At 45.2% G+C, this 26,479-nt stretch overlaps 1 protein-coding gene across 1 annotated transcript in view; it reads right to left on the bottom strand.

Moving 5' to 3' along the window:
• The window catches only part of ADAMTS17 (ADAM metallopeptidase with thrombospondin type 1 motif 17), a 351,717-nt gene that overhangs the window by 129,410 nt on the left and 195,828 nt on the right, over window positions 1–26,479 (bottom strand). Inside the window, exons 13-14 of the mRNA XM_057303716.1 lie at window positions 12,703–12,807; window positions 11,717–11,862 (exon numbers count right to left, since the gene is read on the bottom strand). Coding sequence (XP_057159699.1) covers window positions 11,717–11,862; window positions 12,703–12,807 — 251 coding nt within the window. The remainder of the gene's footprint in view (window positions 1–11,716; window positions 11,863–12,702; window positions 12,808–26,479) is intronic.

Below are 26,479 nucleotides of genomic sequence, written 5' to 3'. Positions count from 1 at the left end.
GTGTCCATCGTAAAATCATATGCTAAAGTCCTAACCCCAGTGCCTCAGAATGTGGCCTTAGTTAAAAAGAGGACCACTGCAGATGTAGTTAATTAAGATGAGATCATACTAGAACAGGGTGAGCTCCTAATCCAACATGACTAGTACTGTTAGAGAAAAGGGAAATCTGGAGATGGAAACAGAGGGAGAACACCATGCAAAGATGAAGACAGAAATCCGGGTGATGTTTCTACATTTTAAGCAATGCCAAAGATCACCAGGAAGCCACTAGAAGTCAGGAGAGAGGCATGGAACAGATTCTCTTTCACAGCCTTCCGAACGAACCAACCCTTCCAAGACCTTGATCTTGGACTTCTGGTCTCCAGAACTAAAAGAGAATAAATTTGTGTTGTTTATGCCACCCAGTTAGTATAGTTTGTTATGGCAGCCCTTAGACAACTGCTACACCCAAGATCAGATGCAGCCTCACTGAATTTAGTTGTAGACTCAGGGAATACGGGGCAAAAACTCCTGAAGTGATTAGGAATCTAACCCGAACTAGAATGGAGTTCCAAAACACAAATTAAAACGTCAAAAATACAAATGCAAATAAAAACTGGTTTCTAGAAAAACGAAGAAAGCTACGTTTTCCAGTTAGGGTGTGAACAGAGATTTGTGTACCTCATGTAATGAACTTCCTGAGTTGTCACTAAGTTATATTTTAGCTTCCATTGTACGCATCTCTAACAACTGATTTGTCCAGATTTCCATCTGACTGACCCTCATAAACCAACTACCTTTATGCGGAGAGATCAGACCTGAGAAGACAATTTCTGGATCTAGCAGGAAGTGGGCCTGGAGGGGGGGTCACCCATGTCTCATGTGCCTCAGCGTGCTTTCCTCCTGAACTCTGTTTACCCTGTTTCTTCTCCCTGTCCAACATTCTCCCACGGGCAAGTCCCCTTTTAGCCCCTCACCTAGCCCACTGCCCCATCTTCCCCACCTCCCCCGCCTCCAACTCTCCATCCATCCTTGAGGCCACCTCCACCCCTGCAGCCTCTTTTTATTTCCTCCCTGGAGCCTCTCTTGACCCTGTTTCGGTCTCTGTTATACTGCTTATCAGCAATCTTGTGAAATGGTGAGCTAGATTACTGTCTTCCTCCTATTTTTCTGCAGCCTCACACAGAGAACCTTGCATGGCTAGTCTTTGACGAACAGTAGACTGAGGTGAATTATCAGAATTCACCTTAAAAAGATTGAGAGAGAGAGAAAAGTTAGGGAAGATGGGGGAGGAGGAAGTACCAGGAATCCATCTCTCCACTGAGACAACAACTGTATTGGCAAAAAACTGTCTGAAGTAACTATTTTGAAATTCTGGAGTCTATTTGGAAGCATGCAGCCTCCCGGAAAAAGCTTGGCTGGTAAGCAAGCTGTGGTTAATTTAGATACATTTTAGCCTTTATTGTGGTAGTGGCTATCTATCCCCCATACTCCAGCCCCATGACAGGCCGCTGAGCCTGGTGTGGCTGGCTAGAGCCAGGGTGGACAATAAGAACCTTATTCTCCAAACACTGGAGTTTCGTGTTCTGATTGTTCAGTGCTGCTTTTGATTTCTGAGGTTCAGGAACAGAAGGTGTGGCCACCATTGTTGCAACTCCTATGAGCGGAAGGGACTTCCAGAGAATTTCAATGACCAATACATTTTTAAATTCTTTTTCCCCTTTTGGGAGCCAGAACGCAAGGATTAAGTCATTCAAAAGCACCTGCACATATCAGAAAATTTAGAAAGCCACCAGGTATGCCCCGGAAAAGATGGAGGCTAGAAAAGACTTGCAAACACCTTGTACTTTCACTTCAGGTTGATCCCCAGCACAGAGAAACCTTTCAACAACAAAGAAACAGCAAATCCTGGGAAGGGGAGAAGCTGATTATCAGAGTTACATTATAAGATTTGAATGTCTAGTTTTCAACAAAAAATCACAAAATACACAAAAGAAAAGTATGGCCCACTCCAAGAAACAAAATACATAAGCAGAAATGGTGCCTGAGGAAATTCAGATGTTGGGCTTATTAGGCAAAGACTTAAAACGACTGTCTTAAAAATGCTCAAAGTACTAATGGATGACATAAGTAAAGACAATTAAATGATGTATGAGAAAAATGAGAATATCAATAGAAATAGAAATTACAGAAAGGAAAAATAAATTCCAGGACTGAAAAATACAATTTAACTGAAATGAAAAATTTACCAAGTGGGTTGAGAAGCAGATTAAGTAGGCAAAAGAAAGAGTCAGCACATTTGAATATAGGGCAATAGAAATTATTAAGTCGGGGGGGGTGAAAAGAAAAAGAATGAAGAAAAGTGAAGAGAGGGGACCTGCAGTAAACTACTAAGAGGACCAACATATGCATTATGGGAGTTTCAGAAGGCGAAAAGAGAGGAACAGAGATTATTCGAAGAAATAATGGCTGAAAACTTCCCAGATTTGAAGAAAGACATGAATCTACAAATCCACGAAGCTCAACAAAGTCCCAGCAGGATAAATTCACTGAGACACTTTTCAATTAAGCTGTCAAAAAACAGAGAATCTTGAAAGCAGCAAGAGAGGCAATATAACACATGTAAGAGAATCTTAATAAATTATGAGCCTATTTCTCATCAGAAACTTTGGAGGCCAGAAGATAGTAGGTCGATAGATTCAAAGTTCTCAAAAAAAAAAAAATCTATCAACTAAGAATTCTATATCTAGCAAAACTGTCATTCAAAAAATGAGGGAGAAATTCGGACATTTCCAGGTAAATTGAGGAAGTTTTTATGTTTTGTTTTTACTATCAGACATGCTCTACAAGAAACACTAAAGAGAGTCTTTCAGGGTTCAAATGAAAGGATGCTAGATAGTGACTTGAAGCCATGTGAGGAATTAAAGATCTCCAGTCAAGTAGGTATGATGCTAAGCTTTGTCGGTACAAGGTACTAGAGAGACACTAGATAAAGAACAGACTTTTGTCTCTGGTTCTGGTATTTAATTTCTCTCAGCAGACTCCTGTGGTGGCCTGTGACGCATGCCGTATCCCTCTGGGCAACATTCATCCCAGTGGGCAGCTTCCAAGCACATCAAAGCCTTGGGAAAATTCCCAGCCTGGTTTCAGATGCTGTTTCTCTCCCCTTGGGCAGCTTTCCCTAACACCCCTTAGTGTGACTTTCCAGAGGGTTCCACCAGTGCAGCACCTCCACAAACTTCTTCATTATCCAATGGGCCTTGGTTTCATCCTCTCTAACAAAGTCTAGGAACTTCATCCTGGGAGCAGGGGGGTACCTTTATCCATATTTGTTCCTTCCTTGGGTGCTCTGCCTCAGAACTGAAGAGAGCGGCTGCTTCCTATATCTGCTCTTCTAGTGCCCTTCCTGTGTTCTCTTTATCTCTCAGCAGCGAATTCCCATTACTCCAACCACCTGTTACAGCTAATGTTTTTTACATTAAACTTCCCCTGTTCAAAGAAAAGTGACCATAAGAGTTGATTTTTTTTTCAGTTTTCCCTTGGGTCACTATTTGAACCACATGGGAAAAAGACAGAAACAATCCATGAACCGTGTTATTTGCTACCCAAATCATCCAGTATGTCAATCTGTGGCAGGACCCTGACCTCAACCCACTCACTCTTCATGACCATGTTCACAATACGTCATCTGAGAGTTACCATGATATCAGTGATGGCCTCCCAGGCATACACTGGTGTGAGACAATAGAAAGAGGCCCTCCACACATGCCATAAGGAAGACAGGGGAGAATCTTTATGTGGGGAGGGTGTGTCTTTTGGGGCCGTCCACAAATGGCTTACAAAAAGAAGTTCTGTGGGAGGACATGGAAGGAGGGGACTAGCTTTACCAAGGAACCCACACTGGATGAGTGTGCCTAGCCTGAGTCGTATGGACACAAGGGCCTTTAGGAAATGCTGTGTTAGGGCTGGCAAACACAGGCAGGAGAGATCACCCTCTGAAAGTCTGAAGAGCAGACAGCCAAGGTTCTCATTCACGCTGGTAAGTTTCTCTGGGCTATGTAGTGTGGATAAAGTAAAAAGATGTCCAGGAAGACTAAAACAACAGAAGCCAAGCTTGATATGGCTAAAATGAGGGACAGTTGAAATAACAGAATTCATAGTACAATAAAGTTGTTCATTTTTTAGAGCTACAAGTAGGTCTGTGTCCTTCCCTCAGCCTTTCCTATGAGGGCTGCAAGGCACAGACAAGCCTGAGAGGCTGCACGGCTCAGGCTCCAAGGCCTCACGAGAACTCATGGAAATAGAAGAGAAGGTGACACAGTAATTTGAAATCTCATCTTGAAGTGAGGGTTGGTCAGCTCAGGACATGGGTGAGAAACGATAGGACAGAAGTACTTCCACCTACACCATGACAACAGACTCACATGGCCATATGGCTTACACCTTACCTGCTCTTTATAACCATTACCTTGTCAAATCTATGCAAAGAATCTGAGGGGGTTTCTGACTGCATCCTTCAGATGAGGAAATCAAGGCTCTAATATGTGAAACCAAATCTCAGTGGTAAGTATGAGGTGGACATAAGAAGTGCGATTCCCAAGAGCTCCTGGCTGCAGCAGGAGCAGGCTGGGGGGAGGCTGAGAAGCCGGCCTGACCTACTAGGAAGGTTATCTGGGATGTGATGGATTTTTCCAGATGCTTCTCCAACACCAATCCTCAAGTTCTACTTGTACTCCGTTGGGACTTCCTAAACACACGGATAAAATAGAAGTTCAGATATAAAACCAAATGACTTGAATGGGCACATCACAAGAAAAGATGTCCAAATGGCAAACATGGACAGAAACAATGCTCCCTAGTGCTCCTTACTTGGGAAGGAAATGCAAATGAGAACCTCCAGAAGATACCACTACACACCCACCAGGAAGGCCATCATGGAAAACACAGACAAGATGGAGCACTGGTGAGGCTGAGAGCACATGGAAGCTCTCCGTGGCTCACAGCAGTGGATCTGGCAGGGCTGCTCGGCAAAACCACGCCCCCATTCCGTCACACGCAGGCACCCTGGGAGCCAGTGACTCCTTCCCGCTGCGTCAGCATGCACCTGCACACCCCTGCCTACGATGAGCAGTACTGCAGCACGAGCCACGCTCTAGAATAGGTGGGCTTTTCTGTATATTGTACCTTAATAAAGTTGTTTAAAAATAAGGGAAAAAAATAAGGTAGAGAGGCTCTGATGAGAGACTGAAAGAGTGGAGAGAAAAGGGAGCTCCTGCTGGGCAGGACTGACTGTCGCTTGCTAGCGTGGGACCTAGAGTGCTTTGGGCAAACCCCAGAACGGAACAGGGGGGCGGCAAAGGTTCACTGAGATGAACAGGATCACGCGGCACTTTTCCTTGGGAGCGGATGAACACACAGAATTGGGATAGGAGGAAGAGAAATGCTGTGGCTGAGGGACAATTTTTTTTTTTTTTGCTCTGTTCTAGTCAATGAAGATAGATTTGAAGATAAAAGTCACAGCAGCGGTTCAGATCCGCTCACCATCCAGAGACACCAATGGCTTAGTGGACAGCCGGCAGCTCCAGGTGCCAGGAGTAATGCAGGGCTGCTAATGCCCCTTCAGGGCAGCGGACATCCTAGTTTTAAGGCCTCCACTGCAAGGTATCCAAGTCACACATGTGACTTAGACTCAAGGGTAAAAGGCTGAGACTTTAAAGATCCATCCGTGGGAACACGAGGTCACTGACATGTTGAAAGTGCACATACAGGGGTTTCACTTTGAAAGCAAAAAGCAATTACAGGCATCTAAGGTTACTCCCCAGCCCCAGGTCTCCCATGGGTCTTAGGAGGTGGCTGCTTTTGGAGCAATGCTGCTCAGTGACCCCAGTGGCATTCCATTTCTATGCTCCACTCACCTTCTCATCCCTCTCGTGCTCTGACAGCAGGCTCTTCGCACAAGACCACCTGAGCCTTTTCTCCCGACCCTACTCTCTAGCCCTCCCCCCAAAAACACAAGCCTTCTCATGGGGTACCAGAATTCAAATGAGCGATGAACTTTCTGCCTTGCCATCTTTGGGCAGAAACTCCCACCGACATCCACACCAATTGTGGCAGGAAAGGACGAGCCTAGGAAGCTGGGTTAAAAATGCGGATGGTCCCCCAAAGCCCGGATATCAGCCGGCACGAAATACAAATTCAAAAGCTGTACAGACCAGGACTAGAGAAAGAAAAAGGTGGGGTGGGGGAGCGGACTCTCTTGCCAGTGTTTTTGGACAGTGAATAAACCAGCTGCAGAAGACGGGGAAGGAGCCAGGAATATAAAGTGAAGGGGGTAGGGAGAGGGTGGTGGGAGCGTTCCAAGTCCAAGATGTACACAGCAGTGAGATCTGGACATCCTTGGGAAATCTCAAGGCAGCGAGCCTGGTGAGTTGAGGAGTGAGCCAGGGAGAGGATGTTGTTTTGGTCAGAGATTGGCTCCGGGGCCTCGATCAGCTGTGCTTTGTAACAATCACCACGTCAGGCCTCTCTGCAAAAGCGGGCTAACAACTGTTGCCTGGAGTTCATAAAACACTGTCTGTATCCTGCATGTCCCCCAGAAACACCTGGGGCTGCTGCTTAACCATCTACCCAAGACCGGGCCCTTCTCTTTCCGTTCACCTGGGGTGCTTCCCTGAAGGTGATGTACCTTGGAGAACATGCCAGAGAGGAAGAGCCTGCTGGTGCTCTCTAGAACGAGAAACAGAAGCTACACTGTTATTGCACAAGACTGGACAGGCTACCCAGGTATAAATATCATAGAAGCAGAGACATGTTGTTTCTCTCACTCAGGTGACATTTTGGAGTTTGTTCTGGAGGGGACCCTGAACACCCCGAGCTGTGGGCTACAACCTCCGTGGGGCAGGGCAGGCATGGCGGAAGGGGACTCCCATATGCAGGGGAACCTGTGCCCCAGGTGAGGGCTGTCCACAGCACCTGGGCCTCAGTGAGGTGAGACGGTACAAGAAAGGGTAGCCACCTGGTGATCTGCCTTCTTGGCATAATTTACAATAACCTATGTGTTTCAGGGGGGAAAACAATGTTAAGTGTGTGTTCTGGGGCACTGGCAAAGCAGAGACTGCTTTTTCTCAGCAAGCATGCCTCCAAGTAATGAGGTAGGGAGCTATTCTGCTAGAAGCATGGAAAGAAGAATGGTGCCCAGCCAGCGGTGGCCTTCATGGAGCTCAAAGGCCGGGGGATGGGGGGTGGGGAGGACAAAGTGAAAACAAGAAAGTTGTGATACCTGTAAATGTAGGAAAAGGCTGCTGAGAGAGAGTGTATAGCAGGCACCCTGCCTTGTGCAAGGTGGTCAGGAAGGAGGCCTGAGCAGACATTTACCTAGGAGCACAGCCAAGCTGGGGGGAGGGAAAGGATACTGACAGAGGTCGGAGCTTGGAGTGCTGTATCTGAGGACAGAAAGAAGGCTGCAGTGGGTTGAATGGTGGCCCCTTCCCCTCCAAGATAAGTTCACCCAGAACCTATGAATGTGACCTTAATTGGAAAAAGGGTCTTGGTGAACATAACCTAAGTATCTCTTAAGTAGGAGAGGAGATCATCCTGACTTCGGATGGGCCCTAAATCCAGTGACAGGTGTCCTCAGAGGAGGAGAGAAGACCACGTGAAGACAGAGGCAAGTCTGCGAAGGCAGAGCATGCCAGAGGGTGCCATCAGCCACCAGAAGGTTGGGGAGAGGCATGGGTGGGGTGAATCCTCCTTCAGGTTCAAGAAGGAATCAACCCTGCCAACACCTTGATTGCAGACTTCTGGTTGTTTTAAGACACCAAGTTGTGGTCATTTATGAGGCAGCCCCAGGAAATGAATACAGAGGCCACGGTCAAGAGTACGGACTTTATTCTAAGTGCAGCGGGGAACGATGGAAAGTTCTGGCTCTGTGTGGAGAATGAATCTGGGGGGCAGGGAGGCCAGTACACAAGGTCTGAGAGAACAATGGAGCCTCACGGCTGGGCTCTACACCAGCTGTGTGGCCATGGGCAAATTACCTAACCTGTCCGCGACTCAATTCCTAACCAGCAGGGCGAAAAAGAGTACCTGTCCTGGAGGGCAGCATTCGATGATTTCCTGCATGTAAATGCCAAAAAAGGAACCTGGCACGTGGTGCAGGCTTGCTGCCCTTGCCATTCTTACCACGAGAGCATGTGGAGGAGGAAGAAAGGGGATAAGGAGACCATTTGTGGATTCAGGGGCTTTGGACTGGAGTGATGTGATGGAGGGTGGTGCTATTAACAGAGTGGAGATGTGCGCTGGAGGGAGAGATTACAGTCTGGGAAGAGTCAGGTTTGAGGTGTCCAGAAGACCAAAGGAAGTTGGCGGGACTGTGCCTGTTGAGAGTGGGCAAGGACTTCTGATCTGTTTTTGCTTGTCATTATAAGCCTAGACCTAGCAGAGATCTTGGCCCAGAGTCTGAGCCTCGTCGAGGTGTACTGAAGGTATCATGTTAGAAAGGCATGACTGAGAAGAGGCACAGGAGTCAGGAGGCATGAGAACACCAGCATTCTCTTTCTGGTCCTCCTACCATTGGCTGCCCCAGGGGGTGTGGCTGGACGACAGAGATGAGACATAAAGACTTCTCTCTCAGGGATGTGTCAGGGCCCATAACCATCTGACATACTGAGACCCACATACCCCTCAGTGGACTGTTTGCAGAGGCCTGGCAAAGTCCCCCATTCCTCAATGATAAGACAGAGGAAGAAGGGCAAAGAGAGATAAAGCTCATGACCACTACTGGGTGGGGTGGGGGGCACCTGATAAAGAAGAGGAATGGGAGATTTTTACAACTTTGGGGTTTCAGGAACAGCCTCTCTCTTGAGGCCATTGGGCCTGGAGGGATGGGGTGAGGACCCACCCCATGAAATCCCACAGCAGCAGGCCAGGCTAGGGGGAACACGAACTCAGTTTTCTGGACTAGGGGTTCTTTAGCAGTGGGCAGAGCAGAAAGCAGCTGGAATGGGAACAATGGGTACAGCCAAGGCATGGGGGATGCCTTAGCCAATGTCATGCCAAGAAAACAGAGTCAGGGCCCTTAAAAGTTGTGCCTAATGTGTCTGCTCAGCATTGATGACGTCTTACTCTTGTAAAGGTTGTCCTCACCTCAATACAATCCAACTGTCAGCTGTCTCGGGCACAGGGTCCTTCCGGGCATTTAAAGGTTCTGATACGCCCCTACTATGACATTCCTGGGTGACAGCTGATATGGAATGATGTGCCAAAGGAGACTGATCCTTTCCCAGGGTATAAGAGCTCCAGACGCAAACATGAAGCACCAGGACAGCTGCAACTCTTGGAAATTGTGCCCTGCCCCGAACAAAGCCTTTCCATGCAAATCACCCTCCTCTGAGCCTCACGTGGTACTGTGAGTTAGGGGACAGAGCGCATGGTCTCATCTCTATTCTCTGTTAGTGCTAATATGGAGGGGCCCATGTACTCAATACAGACCATGACTTTATATGCATTTCCATGAATTACTCCAACTTCAGATAGAGACACACGTACTGGCCGTGAGCTGCCAGTGGCAACGGCGCTGGGACTTGAAGCCTTGTCTGTTTCTGCTTCAAGGGCCAGCTCTTCCCTCTATACCCTTGCCAGCTCCCTCAAGGGCAGAACTGAGGCCCAGAGAAGGGAAGGGGCTTCCTTGAGGTCACATGACCAACAAACAAGCCAGGCCCAAATCTTAGCATCCTGATTCCAAAACCAGAGCTCTCTTCTTTTTCTTCATTAAAAAAAAAAAAAAAAAAAAAAAAAAAAAGATTTTATTTACTTATTTGAGAGAGAGAGAGAGCAAGCACGCACAGAGCAGGGTTGGGGGGAAGAGTTAGAAGCAGGCTCCTCACTGTGCAAGAAGCCTGACTCAAGGCTCAGTCCCAGGACCCTGAGATCATGACCTGAGCCGAAGGCAGACGTTTAACTGACTGAGTCACCCAGGTGCCCCACAGAGCTCTCTTCTCAGGGCCAGAGGCGGAACTATTTTAACTTCCTCATAGATGTATGAAAAAACTGAAACCTCTCTCTATTAATTTCTCACCATTTAACTAAATAGGCTTTCTAACCATCTACCCATCTGTGATGGTTACTTTTACGTGTCAACTTGACTGACCGAAAGGTTATTTCTGGGTGTGTCTGCAAGGGGGTTTCCGGATGAGACTGTCATCTGAATCTTGGATGCAGTATTGTTGCTGGCCCTCCCCAAGGGGCATCATCCAATCCTCCGAAGTCCTCAGTAGAACAAAAGGGAGAAGGAGGAGGAATTCATGCACACCGCCTGCACCCTCCACCCCTGCTAGGACCTCTCTTCGCACCTTCTCTTGCCATCCCACTGGGATTTACACCATCAGCTCCCCTGGTTCTCAGGCCTTCAGACCTGGACGGGATCACGCCACCAGCCCCCCTGGGTCTCCAGCTTGCAGATGGCAGATTGTGGGACCCCGCAGCCTCCGTAATTATATGAGCTGGTGTCTCATCGCAAATCATATACATATTCCTTGATTCTGTTTCTCTAAATCCTAGTACACCCTCAATGCTTTGAATTAAGAAGTCATTCCTAAAAGATTAAAAATCCACCTATTATTTTTCAGGCACTCTGCTAAATACTGGAAGGAAAAGTTTTAACAAGGCATAGTATGTGATGCCAACTCTTATAGCACTGGGGGGGGGGGTGCGGAAATAGTGCTCTTGACCTTGACTAAACTGTGAGGTCAGTTTTCCTTTAATCAGGAGGTTCTCAACCTTGTCTGGCCACTGGGTTCACCTGTAGAGATTTAAAACATCCAGTTCCGGGGTCCCAGCCCCAGAACTTGTGATTTAATTGGTCTGGGATATAGCCTGGGCATCGGAATTTTTAAACACCAGAGGGGTTTGCTAATTATTCAACATGACTTAACCGTGGATATAAAGCATTTCTTTGTACTCATAACGTGTAACTCATTTTCAAAATTAATGTGATACAGCTGATGGCACACAAGCCACAAAACATTTTATGAAATATTAAAAACTGGAAATCTCAGAAGAGAAGAGAAAAACCTGTGGGAAAGGAATTATTGTAATGAAGCACAGAATCGAGCCCTGAGCTTTCTGGAACAAATGTTCCAAGAACAAGAGGAGTCGTCATCAAGGTCAATAAAAGGAAGCCAGTGAGGGGAAACAAAAACCCCCCAAAAAACCCAAAACAATTCTCTGTCAGATAGTTCTAAGAGCACAGGTGAAAATTATCTGGATGAACAAGACAGCTGAACCCCGGATGCTTTGTGACTCATCCACAGCCAGGCGGCTCCCACATCAGCCAACGGCCAATGTGAAGGTCGGCCATTCTTTCCGAAGGTCCACAGGCTTCCCTGGCATGACCCTGAACTGAGGAAGCCTGCAAAGGGCGACTGTCACCCAGCTGTCTGACGAGAGCTTTCCACCCAGGCCCACACAAGGACTAAGGAGCCAGCTCACCACAACACTCCCCGCATCCGCGTTCACAGCAAGAGCTCTGTTGAAGCCCAGCTGCCATATGACGCACACCACACCCCTGCACGCCGGGCCTGGGAGTGACGTCATTTTGGGGTTTTTGTTGTTGTTGTTGCTCCTTAAGCTCAAATTCTCCTCAGGAGACAGACCCTCCTGGGCATCAGGCGGTTAAGAGCTGCGGTCAGGAAACCCCGATCAGGGCACCCTGGAGAATGCCTGCTCAAGGCGGACTTACGGGGGGTTGTCACACTTCCTCTGCCGGAAGCGGGCTCCTGTCCCACACGTCCGGCTGCACATGCTCCACGCGCCCCACGGGCTCCAGTCTCCGTCCACGTGCTCCGGGATGGGCGTCTTGCTCACGCACTCCCCCGCGCGGCACCACTGAAACACAGCAGGGCGGGCCCCGGGCCCAGGGCACTCAGCGCCGACGACGCCAACCCGCTGGCGCACGCGCACCACATCACTGCGACTCCCGCCACGTGAGCAACCACCACGCCAGCCCCCAGTGGCTTCTGGTAATTCACACAAAAGTAGACCCTTTCGAGGAGGGGCTAGGCATGCTTGTGAACTCTAGAGACCGCCCTGACACCTATACACCTGCGGGCTTTGCACTTTGCCCTAACAGTCCATGAGGGATGGGCTCCCTTGGCTCTGAGAGTAAGAGAAAGCCACGGACTCTCCCAATGTGCGCGGCACTTCCGGGGCACGAGAGGTGATCTGGCATCTCGTTCACTCCTTGCAGTAAGACTGAGGAGCAATCTGCTGGCCCTGAACAGCCCTCCTTTCCAACACAAGTGTCTCCTGTTAACGAACATCGGGCCTCGGGCTCGCTCTCTTAACCTCTAGCTAGATCGGCTAACACTGTTCTCGTCGAACTCGTTTTAGGATAGCCTTTTGCGTATGGCCAGCGATCCTGTTTTCCCAAGTATGGTTTATTGATGTAAAAAAAATTTTTTTTAAGGAAATTCACTTGTGTGACAAAAAATCAATTTAATAAAAATATTAAGCGATTCTGGTATCTTATCAAAAAAAGGAGAGAGGTGATACAAGTGTCCCTCTTGGCCCAGAATGGGCTCCATGGGCCTTTCTGGGGCAGCCCGGGGGGGGGGGCATGGCAAGCTTCAGGCACTCCTGAGTATGGTGCAGACCACTGTCCTTCAGGAGATGTGCCCGATGCCCAGGAGACGGGGGCGGGGGAGGGCTGTGGAAGGTGGGGGTTACCTTGTCTGCCCCACACTCGGTGCCGTCCAGGGGAGGGTCCAGCTTGGTCTTGCAGGACGTATCTCCTTCCACCAGGCACCACAGTCCAGCGCACATCAGATGCTGCTGACAAGGGAAGGAACACAACTGCCTAGAATGCCACGTACAGGTCACTACTGGGGTCGGAAGGTGGGGCCCAGTGACTGGTTTGGATTTGGAATTCGAAATATGAAGGGAAGAAGGAGGGTCATGAATCTGGATGTAAAAATGCATCATTCAACCTCATTTTAACTCCACAAAATTCTGTGCATTGACTCCGAGGAGGGTGCTTGTCGGGGGGATTCGGTTTGGCAATTCCTGCATTAGCTACTGAGGGGGTGTCCAACGCAGGGCGCAGGCTGGGCGCCACTAACAAACACGTACCTTCCGTGTCATGTAGGAAGGTGTGAGGCAGGTGCCCATGCGTCAGACAGAGTGCACAGGAAAAGAACCTCCCCGACGGCCTAGCCTCCTCAGAGAGGGCCTGCCAGCGAGGCAGCTTTGTTGCTGAGGCTGGAGGGGTCGTTATGCAGGCCTAGAATCCAGAGCCCAAAGGCAGATAAAGGGCTCAGAAACCCCAAGGGGTTAAAAGAAGGTTTTCCACTCTCCCCATGGTCACCTATTTTCTAGCTCAGCTGGCTTATGCATAATTTCCTACAGTATTTCACCTAAGGAATTTCTTAACATGAACAAATACACCATTAAAATAATTCCCCTTCAACAAGGATAGGCATTTAAAAACAGACTCCCATTTGTGTGAATAAGAAAACTGCACGTAGACAAAGTGCTTAGGATGGGGCCATTTATGAAAAGAACTGGGGCAGACATGGCCAGTGTCCTCCCTGGCTGCCTCAGTCTCCCCTGCAGGACTCAGAGCACACTCAGTGTCTGCACACGCCGGCTGCTGCTTTCCCAGTCTCTGCCGGAGGCCATCCCCTGACCACGGAGCACCCGCTGACCACGGGAATGGGAGCTGGACACTCCATCTCCCAGGGTGGGATGGCTCCGAGGCAAGCTCCTCACTTCTCTCAGAGGGTCCCCGTGGGATGGCCCCATTGTCCCTGCAGTCGCCAGCCCTTCCATGCACTTTGGACTCTCCACCCTCCTCTCCCACCTTCCTGCCCCCTCACAGTGCTTCCTGGGATCACTTCCCAGATAAACTACTTGCACCCAAATCCTCTCCTCGTGGTCTGAAAATTGAAAACAGATGTGCTGAAGGCTCTTTTAAAGACGCAGTACTTCCAGGATGCCAAGCCCAATCATGGGGAAGAGGCCTGGGCTGGAGCAAAGACGACATCGCCTGCCAGGGCGTGGCCGGGGCACCTGCAGGTGCATTTTGGGCCGGGTGAGGGTCAAGGGTCCTTGGTCAGGACAGTCAAAGTGGAGACTGCAGAGGGTGGGCTTTGCTTGTGTAGAGGGCTGCCGTTCCAAGTCCCCTCAAACATCTGCAGAGTAGACGTGCACTGTGCTATCTCAAGTCAAAAAGGATTTCGAAGTTGAAGAGACAAAAGGCGAAAAAGGGAAGGAAAGCAGAGCTGGAGGGGCTTTGACAAAGAGCTCAAAAGCCCACAGCGCTTGCTCATTTTTTAAGTATGTCGAAGCTGCTCTGTGCCCTTAAAGAAGTTGATGATTCAAGTGGAACAGTGCACATTCGGGGTCAAGAAAGCCCCTATGTTCCCATTACTGTTCACCTCTCTATGGAATGGTAAAAAGATGAGAACTCTGAGCACACCACCAGCTGGTCCCATAAAGACAGACTGCACCTCATTAAATGTTTGATTCCATGCACTTTAACCCCGGAGCTCTTTGAGAGTGTGGTGTCAGTGTGTGGACACGTGTTCGTGAGACAAGGCTGACCTGGGAGGTAATTTATGGGGTAGGAGTGCTTGGGATTAGGAGGGACACCTGCCCCATCGGGAGGTAGAGGAAGAAGGCGGTGTGAACTGTTATGCACTTTATAGACAGCACATTCCCATAAAACTTTTCTAATCATCAGAGAAAAGGAGATGAGGTCAGGCAAAGATTTCTTAAGTAGAACACAAAGAGTACTAGCCAGAAAGGAAAAAATTAATGAATTATACTACATTAAAATGAAGAACTTCTGCTTATCAAAAGAAAACTGAAAGGAAGTGAGAGCGGATATTTGTAATACATGCGAGAGATGTCTGTTATGCATGGAAGCAATGTAGGATTTGTATCCAGAATATATGTAAAGAACACAAAACAAAAGCCCACATGGACAGTTAAAATGGCGTAGAAAAATGGGCAAAAAGCTTGGGACACTTCACAAAGCAGGACATTTAAACATAAGGATGGCCAGTAAACATATGAACAGGCACTCAGTTTCATCAGCCATCTGGGAAAGGCAAATTGAAACCACTACTCCATACCTCTACACACCCACCAGAATGACTAAACGACAGAGACAGAGAATACAAAGTGTTGGCAAGGATGTGGTGTGATAAGAACACTCTTAATGATGAGCTTCTAACTTGGTTCAACAACTCTGAGAAACTCTTTGACGATACCTACTAAAGCTGAGGACATGCACGTTCTACTACTCAACAATTCCGCTCCTAGGTATGCATCGGACAGAAACGGGTGTCTATGTTCACCAAAAACATTTTGTCAAGAAGGTTCCTAGCAACAATCTTTGTATTAGTCCCAAAGTTGGAAACTGTCCAAATGGCCATCAACAGAGGAATTATGGTCTATTAGAACGATGGAATACTGCATGATCCCATTTATATGAACTTCAAAAACAAGTAGGAGAAAACTGTCGTGCTGGGAGTCAGGACAGTGGTTACCTTTCTGTTCAGTTTCAAAACAAAGACAAGGGGGTTGAGCGGAGAAGGCGACGTTAGAGCTGCAGCCTCTGACCCCAGTGCGGCCATCAGCGTCAGCCTGTGTGACCAAGCAAACAGCTGCCCTTCTGTGATTCATTTTCAGTACTGGAAAACCGGCATGGACAGCATTAATGCTTCCATTGTGATGCCTTTTAGATAGCTGGCATTCATGTCGTGCTTTCCAAATGACAAGGTGCTCTGACATCTGTCACCCTGAGGCTCATGACAGCTGTGGGAGGCAAGCAGGACAGGGCTTTCTCTATTTTTTTCCATTTTTCTGAAGAAGAGGTGCATGTTTGTATGTTTGTAAAGGTCAAGGGCCTGAGCTGGGTCAGAAGTAGCAGACTGGGAGTTCAGTGATCAAGGTTCATATCCTGGTTCTTGACCCATGCAGTGGCTCAACAGATGTGTTCACTCTCTAAAAACTAATCAAGCTCTAAATGTATGATCTGTGCATTTTTATGCAAGCATAGTATACTATTTATAGTAAAACTAGAGAGAGAGAGAAGATAAGACGAAAGAAATGTATGCTCAAACTGGTGAGGGAAGATTCTCTGGACCCAGCCTATCACCAGGCAGAAGCCGGAAAATCAGGGCTTCACAAGGAAATGACAAGGAGAGACCATATGTGTAGGAAGCCATTCCTCAGAGCAGGAGACAGACTGCATGGTGGGTAGTCTTACAACTGCTGGTCTCTTTGGGTTGGAACCCACACTCCTCTCCTAAGGAGAATTCCTGCTAACCTGAAAATAGCCCTGACACTCTCCAAAATGAACATCCTATCTATTGCTGATCTAAGAATAACTCAGAGGTGAACAACACTCAAAAACTTAGTACGGGATTTATACAAATTAGTACGAATAAAAAGGGAGAAGATACAGGAGGGAGAAAGGATGTGAAGAATACTCACCAGATAATATGATTATCATATGGCTAAAAACAATGTGCGAACCTATGTGCATTATTTTTTTTAAAACCATAGTAATTGTGTCCTTTTTTTTTTTTCACTTGCACAAAGCAAATACATAAGAATTCAGGGGAAAGATGGTCAGGTCAAAGGAGATTAAAGTATCAACCATCAGAACTGGGCCAAGGAAGGTAAACAAGAATAAAATCTGATGACCAATGAGGACAACACTGAGAGCAGAAGCAGAAGAGAGATACCACTGAACACAGAAGGGTACGTGGAGTTAATGACTGAGCAAAAGTGAATGTAATAAAATGAATAAACAAGTGAAACAGATTAGGCAGAAATGACAGACATGGAAGACACATAAAGGAGATGTGACATAAGCAAAAGTGGGAGGCAAGGAGGATGAGCTCTGTTTTCTCCAATGAGGGGACAGATGTTTGTGGAGGTCAAGGGCCCTGAGCTGGGGCAGAAGGACAGGACTCCTACAGAAGCGAATGAAGGTAATGGGATAGAAAAGGTACCTGAAGACAAATTCAAGATCCTATCCTGAAATGAAAGCAGCTCTCAGTTTCAGACTGAAAAGCAAAGCCCTATTCCAGGAAAAAATGGCAAAGAATAACGAACATGGAGGCATGTCCTGATAAAAGTTACCGGATTTCAGAGATAGAGCCAAAAATATTTTAGGCAGCCGGGCAAAAGATGAAGTCACCGACAATGTGAAAAGACAGTGGGCTCCCTGCAGATTTCTCCACAGTAGCACTCACTGCCAGACAGCAGTGGAGCAATGCTCACAAAGGCACGAGGAAAGAAAGTGTAACCCGAGCAATTTCTAGCAACTAAAGTGTTGCTCAAGTATTTAGGTAACAGAAAAATATTTTTTAAAAAGATTTTACCTATTTGGGGGAGGCGGAGAGAGCTCGAGTTGGGGGGAGGGGCAGAGGGAAAGGGAGAAGCAGTCTCCCTGCTGAGCAGAGAGCTTGATGATGAGGGGCTCCCAGGACCCCAAGATCATGACCTGAGGACCTGAGCCAAAGGCAGACGCTTAATTGATTGAGCCACCCAGGTGCCCCCAGAAAATTATTTTTGAACCTGTAAAGAGCTGAATCCTTTTTGGGAGAAAATACTAGAGGATAACGTTCAACCAGCAGAGAAATAAATGGAAAGCCTAGAAGTGACTAGAAGTGAGCATCCATCGAAACATCGACTGAAATGTGGGGACTGAAGTTAGGAAACAGAATGCATAAGATATAAACTTGGATGAGGCACAAGTGATATAGCAAAGAAGGTGTGGTGGGGTGGGGGGCATAAGAGATTGTCCATATATATCAATTTCTTTATTGTGTCTAGCTGGGGGAGGAACAAAACAGACAAATGTAATAACTGAGATATCAGAGTTTTTAAAGGGAAAATATTAACCACTAAGAAAAATAATTAAATTAGGGGGTAGAGGGAATGGAGAGAAGCGATTTGAAGGTGGAAATGCATTTATTTCATCATGCCCATGGAATTAGGGTACAGTAGAAACTCTAAAGAGAAGTTTGCCTATGGCACCTTTTGCTCCCAGCAAATGTCAGAATAGATAGTCTGTGGGGAGGCAAGGCTATTCTTCCATTCCAAAAACACCTAAGTATTGTAAGAAAAAAAAAAAAGAATAACATTTTATTACAGATTTTATTACACCCAATGTGGGGCTCAAACTTACAACCCTGAGATCAAGAGATTCATGCTCTTACCAACTGAGCCAGCCAGACACCCCTAAAATGTCATTCTTACTGCTGAGCTCACCAGACATGAAGGAACTATTCAAGAAAACCAATACAACACACACACATAGCTATACTTGTGCATACTTACAACACAGTCCAATCTGTAGTCAGCACATACAAGGGGTGCATTCCCTTGAGGGCCGGCAATGATCCTGACACCCCAGCTGGCAGAATAAGTCAGGAATCTGGAAGGCTGTTTACCAGTTCTAGAAGGATTGGTGGCACCCCTGGCTTCTTGAGACAAATATAAAGTCTCTCGGAAGGAAAGCACACACCATTCAGGCTCTCAGAATTCCATGGTGATAGTCAGTAAAAGTAAACTCACGGTGAAACATGGAAACTTTAATAAACGACAGCTGGCAGAAGCAACCAACAAAAGATTTAAACTTTCAAGGTGTTCAGATGATAGAATGATCAGATACAGAATATATAGTAACTGCTAGGAGTGCTTGGCTGGCTCCATTGGTTAAGTGCCCTACTCTTGATTTCGGCTCAGGTCACTGTCTCAGGGTTGTGAGATCGAGCCCTGCATTGGGCTCCGTGCTGGACGTGGAGCCTGCTTAAGATTCTCTCTCTCCTTCTCCCTCTGCCCCTGCCCACCCTCTCCCTCTCTAGAAAAAAAAATCATATAATAACTATTTATAAAATGTTTAAGAAATAGAAGATGACATCACGTACACAAGCCAGCGCTGAGATAATATGGAATGTGATCAGGCAAATCTGAAAAAGAAACTAGGAAGAGCTTTTGTTATGAGACATTGACTGTAGAACTGTTGAAGAAAAGCCGTGCATTCTGACATCACTGGCAGAGAGAATTCGTGACTGGAAAACAGATTTGAAGAAATTATATAGATTGTAGCACGAAGGTAAAAGAAATAGGAAAATATGAAAAAAATTGAGTTAAGCGATAACAAAGAAGAAAATATTGATGTATGTCTAACAGTCCCAGAAGGAGACTAGAAAGAATGGGAGAGAGGCAGTGTCTGGGAAGAAACCAGCTAACACAGAGCCTGTGCTGTGTAGAATATGAGTCTTCCCACTTAGTAGGGGGCAGTCTTCTAATACGGACCCAACAACCCGTCTCCTCCTACCCATGTCTTGTGTAACATCCTCCCCTTGTACATCTGATAAAACTACTGGCTTGCTTTGCACCCACTGAATACAGCAAAAATCATAGGATGCATTTTAAGCAACTCCTGGGCCAAAGGGAAAGTCATAACCATAATTGTGAATTATGAAGAAAATAATGAAGATGAAAATGCTAGATATCCTGACATATGATGAGTCTCAAATACTCATAAACAAGGAAGAAGATAAATTAAGTGTCCACTTCAAAAAGTATGATAGGGGAACAATATACATTTCTAAGAAAACAGAATAAATTAATGAAAATAAAAGGAGAAATATATCGTTAAGGAAACAGAAAAACTATAGACAAATATGAGGTGGCTCTTTGGGGGGAATAATGAACTAGATAAACCACTTGCTAACCTAGTCAAGAAAAGGGAGAAAGCATGAATAATAAGACAGAAAGAAAGGAGAAAGAAAAAAGAAAAAGACAAACAGAAAGAAGATAACCAAAATGTAAAGGAAATTTTTTGTACATATATATGTATGCATGTAAATTTTAAATAATAATCACTGATCACTGAGCTCGATTCTATGTATATAAACTTGAGATGAAATTATAACCTTATAAGGATATAATATATGATATTCCTTATGTATAAATTAATGGAGCTATTTTTCAGAATAGAGTAATGCGGGGCGCCTGGGTGGCTCAGTCAGTTAAGCATCTGCCTTTGGCAGGTCATGATTTCAGGGTCCTGGGATCGAGTCCTGCATCAGGCTCCCTGCTCCACGGGGAGTCTGCTTCTCCTTCTCCCTCTGCCTCTATCTCAGCTCATGCTCTCTGTCTCTCAAATAAATAAATAAAATTTTTAAAAAAACAAAACAAAAACCCAGACTAGAGTAAAAATGCATATAAAGACCTACGGAAGCTGGTCAATGAGCTACCCTTCCAGAAACCCTTGGGCCCACATGCTTTCTTAGCAGTATTTTTCACAGACAGATTCTATTCAATCTTTCAGAAACAGATAACACCAATGCATTCAAACTGTTTAAGAGCACTTGGAGGGGGGGACGTTTTCCTTATTCTTTATATTAATTAATATCACATTGAAACCAAACTGAACAAGATAAGCACAGGAAAATAAAAAAGGTTCATTCCAAACTCATTTATGAATACTGGCGAAAATCCTAAATAAAATTTACTAATATAGTGACGCATACACCATGACCGAGTAAGGTTTACTCCAAGAATCTGAAGATGTTTTAATATTAGAAAACCTGCTAATATAATTTGCCATATTAGTAATTCAAAGAAAGAACTCATCTAGTCCTCTCCATGGATGCTGAGAAGACATTTGATAAAATTTAATCACAACCTCTTATTAAAATTCTTCACAATATACATAAATGGATACTTACTTCATCTGATAAATATCTATCTCATGGGGAAACATCAGAAGCATTCTCATTAAAGTTGAGAAGAATGTATATTGTCACACTGTTATTATTTTAGATGAGAGAAAGAATTAGGGGCTAACATAGAATTGTGTAACTAAAAAACCCAAATGACTCAACAAAGAACTATGATAATTTCTAAAAGAATTCAGTCAGATGGTTGGGTATAGAAGTAAAATACAGTAATCAAGGCTCTTTATAAATAGCCACTACAACCAATTATAAAGATAGAATGGGATAAAAGATCACATGCAAATAGGAAAAAATATTCTATAGGGATAAATAAAGTAAGAAACTTATAAAATATACGTAAAGAAAATTTTAAAATTTCCCTGAGTGATGGACGGAAGATGTCTTGAATGGATATAAAGAAACACTATGTAGGAAGACTCAAAAGTATAAAGGCATATATTTTGTCACTAAGTTAGTCTCTAAAATAATATAATTGATCTTAAAACACCAACACAATTTGGACCTAAACAAGCACATTCTGAAGACCATATGGAAAAATAAACAAGAAAGAATAGCCAGTAAAACTGTGAAAAAGCATATGGTAGTGTATTAAAATTATTTTATAAAGCTACAGTCATGTAAATATTAAGAGGTACATGATTCTATCAGTGGAATAGACTGGAAAAATCCAGAAATGTATTTTAAAAATAAGACCTAAAGAAGTGTAATATATTACAAAGATAGCATTTCAAATTTATGGGGAGAAATTAATTAATCAATAAATGGTACGGAGCCACCTGAGAAGCCATCTGGAAACAAAGGGAGGTTTGTGAGACTCCTTACCTCAGACCTTACACTAAAATGAATGACTGCTAGATAGAAGATAGAAGTGCTAGAAGATATCACATTAATTTTGTTTACAGGTTAGGAGTAGGAAAGACCTTTCTAAGCATGACATAAAACTCAGAAGATAAAGATATTGATATATCTGATTTTACACACATATACACGTGCACACACCCACACTTCTGCTTGACATAAAATGATTTTAAAAAACTGCAAAAAAATTTGCAACTCATATTTCTGCTAAAGGGCCAATTTCCTTAATATATAAAATTTCCAACAAATCACTAAAAAAAAATCTATAATCCCAAAGATTTAAAAAGACAGTCCACAGAAAAAAGAACACAACTGGCTTCTTAATATATGAAAAAATGCTTAAAGTCATTAATAAAAGGAATGCCATTCAATCAACAGACTCATTTCCTAAATGCTCAGATTGGCAAGGACTAGAGAGGCTGGGTGAAGATGTGGGAAGACAGGAACTTCCATATGTTGCTCATGGGAGTGTAAATAGATAAGCCTCTTTGGAAATCAGTCTGACAATATCTATCAAGAACTGAGAGGCATGTCCCTAATTTCATTTCAAGTTCAATGACAGGCAAAATTAATCTGTGGGGTCCAAAAGGAAGATAGTGATTATTGCTGGGGGTCAGTGAATAAAAGGGGGCTTTAGGGAAGCTTCTGGAATTGCAGAGATATTAGATTTCTTGTTGTGTAGGTTAAACTGATGTGTTCAGTTTGTAAGAAAAATGAATGTAACTGTACGTTTAGGATTTGAACTTTTGTTTCCTGTTGTGTTACATACAAGTGAATAAAACTCCAAAAATTACATACATGCGAAAATGACCTTTTAGCCACTTCTAGGTATTTATCTTGTAAACTAATGGTTCTCAATTTGGGGTGATTTTGCCCCCCTGCAATATATTTGACGATGTGTGAAGACATTTTTGGTTGTCACGTCTAGGGGATGCCCTTGACTTATAGTGGGGAGAGGCTAATGTTGTTACTAAATATCCTAGAGTGTATAAGATAGCCCTGCAGCAAAGAATGATTTCAGTAGTGCTGAGGTCAGGAAACTCTCCTATAGATAAACTCAATAGTAATGACAAAAAGAAAAATAATAAGTTACAGTGGAGATAAGAGACTCTTAATTATAGGAAACAAACTGAGGGTTGCTGGACAGGAGATGGGTGGGGGGATGGGGTAATTGGGTGATGGGCTTTAGGAGGGCACTTGATGGAATGAGTACTCGGTGTTATATGCAACTGATGAATCACTAAATTCTACCCCTGAAACTAATAATACAGTATATGCTAATTAAATTGGATTTAAATTTTAAAAAACCTACAGTGGAGAATCCTCCAAGACACCTTAGCCAGGTGACCAAGGTTAATATCACCAGTACAGTAGTCCCCCTTTATCCACAGGGGATGTGTTCCAACACTCCCAATCATGCATAGCCTCAATCTAATCATGAGAAAACAGCAGATAAACCCAGATTGCAAAATAATTGACCGGTAATGCTCAAGTGATGAGCTCACGAAAGACAAAAAGACCAAGGAACCCCCACAGATAGGAGGAGACCAAGGAGACAGGGCTAACTAAATGCAAAACAGGATCCTGGTACAGAAAAAGGACATTGGTGGGAAGACTGGTGTTATCTGCATATATTTCAGTGAATAGTATTGTACTGGGATTAATATCCTGGTTTTGGTAAGAGTTCTACGGTCCTTTCTATAAGATGCTGACACAGAGGGAAAGCTGGGGGGAAAGGTATACACTTTCTGTACTATTTTTGTAACACTTCTGTAAGTCTAAAGCTACCTCACAATAAAAAGTTAAAAAAATAACACAATCTGTAGTTTAAAAAAAAAAAAGATGGGGCAACTCTATTTACAAAGGTATTGAACAACTCTAAAACATAGTTAAGAGAAAAAAACCAAGGGGCGCCTGGGTGGCACAGCGGTTAAGCGTCTGCCTTCGGCTCAGGGCGTGATGCCGGTGTTATGGGATCAAGCCCCACATCAGGCTCCTCCACTATGAGCCTGCTTCTTCCTCTCCCACTCCCCCTGCTTGTGTTCCCTCTCTGCTGGCTGTCTCTATCTCTGTCAAATAAATAAATAAAATTTTTTAAAAAAGAGAAAAAAACCAAGATACACAACAGCATGGCAGGATGCTAATATTTGTATGAAACAGGAAATCTACAAACGGTTATGTTTTGAATTTCACACCTTGTATGATACATTGCTTATTCAGAAAACAAACGGATTCTGAGAAGTCACACTGATAACAAGCATCTGTGGTGGAGACAGTCTTTGCTATCATGACTTCGTGCCCACAATGAACATTTACAAAGTATCCATCAGAGAAATGTAAAAATGGCAATGTGGCTTTTCCTGAGTGAATTCTTTCTTTTCAGCCTCAATGCCACTGCCTCACTCAAGTCCTCTTCCTCTCTCATCTGGACAAATGCAATCATTTCCTGCAGGTCTTCTTAACTGCAGTCTTCCTTATGCTCAACATATCTGCAAAATCTCTTTGGAAACACACATCTCAACTTAACCCACCCATCACTCCCTTCGGGATTCACTTAAAACGCCTATGACATAGCCCCACTCCTCTCCCTGCCGTTTCCACGCACGCCTGTACTATGTGCACCTGACTACCCACGTCCCACAGCTCGTCTGTGCCCCTGTGCCCTGCACGGGCTGCCGCTTCTGCCGGGAAAGGCCACCTTGGTGCAGGCTGTACCACGCCACACTGGAGAAGTAAGGTGGACAGTGAGCGTGACCTGCTGCCTGCCTTCAGAGAGCTCAGTCCAGGGAAAGAACCAGAAGCGAAATAAATAATCTGAATAGACAGCCATGAAATCATCCTCTGTGTTCTTCAAGGCCAAATCCAGGAGCCCCATCTTTGAAAAGTCTTTCCTTCTTTTCTCCATTCCCACCAGGAAGAACCCATCAGGGGTCTAAGAACACTCCACCTCCAACTGGTCCTGCTGAGTGACAGTCCCATGTGTCTCACCTGCTACCCCCTTGGCCCCCTCCATCCTGAATTCGTGGGTAGGAGGAACTGGCTGTGTTTCATTGCCCCTTCCTCTCATTAGCTGGAAGCTAATACACATATTAGCATTGCGTTATTTTTTAACTTTTTATTGTGAGGTAGCTTTAGAGAGGAGTTACAAAAATCGTACAGGAAGCTTCCCCCTGTGTCTGCGTTTTACAGAATCCGAGAACCATTATCAAAACCATTAATCCCAGGACAATACATGTGGCAGCATGTATGGGTACACACCCAGACAAGCCTTGCTGAATGAGCAAATGAATGAACCAATGAATGAATGAATACATTCATGCCTGAGGCCGTGCACTGCTTTGATAGCACAGGGAAAAGCTAACATACTCTAAGCTTTCCTGAGCTCAGGCTAAATACTTTATCAGAATTATCTCATTAGCCCTCAGGCCAATCTTAGGAGACAGAAACAATCACTGGTCACACTTTGCATTGACCTACCCCAGCTGCGGAGCTGGGACCTTTCCTGACCCTAGAACACATACTCTTATCCACTGGTTATAATACTGCCTGTTGATGGGTCCCAATTTCCTCTTTTGCTTCCTCCCCCTACAATCTCGCATTCTCCGCATCAACCAGGCACGCGGGCTCATCACTGTCTCATATTTGCAGAAGAATGGAATGCTTTGGGCCCTGCGCCTGTAATGTTCTGTTTGCAAGTATCACTGGGCAACATAATCTTGGCTCAAATGAAATGTATAGCCACTCAAGCCACATCAGGGGTGGGGGTGCACAGGCTGCCCCGGCTCCTGTCCCAACAGCAGGAGAAACTAGGGCACTCAGCTCGAGACCAACTCCTGGATAAGAGGAATGAAGGAGGATTGTGTGTCATGTACAGGTAAAATTTTACCCCGTCCTGGATTTTAACTTTCTATTAAATGGTGAAAATGTCAAGTTTTATAGAAAAAAAAAAGGTGAAATAAGGTCAGATGGGAAAGCAAAAATAAAAAACAAAAACAAAAACCACCAAAACCCAAAAACCCAAACAAAACAAAAATTCCAAAACCAAACCAAACCAAACAGCAGTGGAAAGCTACTGGTCCGGGACAAAGAACAAGGAAAATGAAACAGCTGTCTGGTTCTAGCATCTGTTGCCTCACTGGCTACATTTAAGGTTTGGCAAAAGTCGTATCAACTACATTTCGCAGCAGAGCGCCTCCAGCGGCTGTGGGACAAACACGCCCGTGCCAAGCTTCCCTCCTGGGCCTACTGTGAAAACACAGGCAAGGTCTGAGTTCCTCAGGAGACAGCACTGTTCAGGCATTCAAAGCTTTACCATTTTTCTTCAACTGGCGGTGTCCGGTGTCCGTTTTAAGTGCTGGGGCGGTTGTTCTGTTTGTCTTCCTCACCCGGCACCCACTGAGTGTTGGGAGAGCGGCTCTGTCTCCAAGCCATACTGAAGGCCATGGTTATGTAAAAACCCTCAGAAATGTGTTGCTGATAACACAAGCCAAAAGGGAGATAAAATAAGAGCTGGATGAAAAAGTTACTAATCCAAATTTTCCACAAGTACTACTGCAGTTTGAAGCCTTCCCCCAGGCTGGCATGCCAGCCCCACTTCTGGAAGGCTCCCTGAGCCCTGAGGTTGGTCACTCCTTCCATGTCCTGTAGGTCGCAGAGACGGTTACCTGGCGGGGCCACCTTGGGGGAGAGAGGGGATGCCGCTGGGTGAAGGTAGGGCTAGGGGACCCGGGCACTCTGCTGGCAAGGGGGGGATGGGGGACAAGAAATGGCAGATAATACACAACTTGCAAAGTCTGGAGAGCTCTCTGAGGAGGCAGTCTACTGTAAACTTCCAAACACTTCTGGAAAATTGGGGCCATCTGCTGCCAAAGCCCAAC

The sequence above is a fragment of the Ursus arctos genome, unplaced genomic scaffold (genome assembly GCF_023065955.2).
Source record: "Ursus arctos isolate Adak ecotype North America unplaced genomic scaffold, UrsArc2.0 scaffold_28, whole genome shotgun sequence".
NCBI lineage: Eukaryota > Metazoa > Chordata > Mammalia > Carnivora > Ursidae > Ursus > Ursus arctos.
This window is presented reverse-complemented; position numbering and strand designations above follow the sequence as displayed.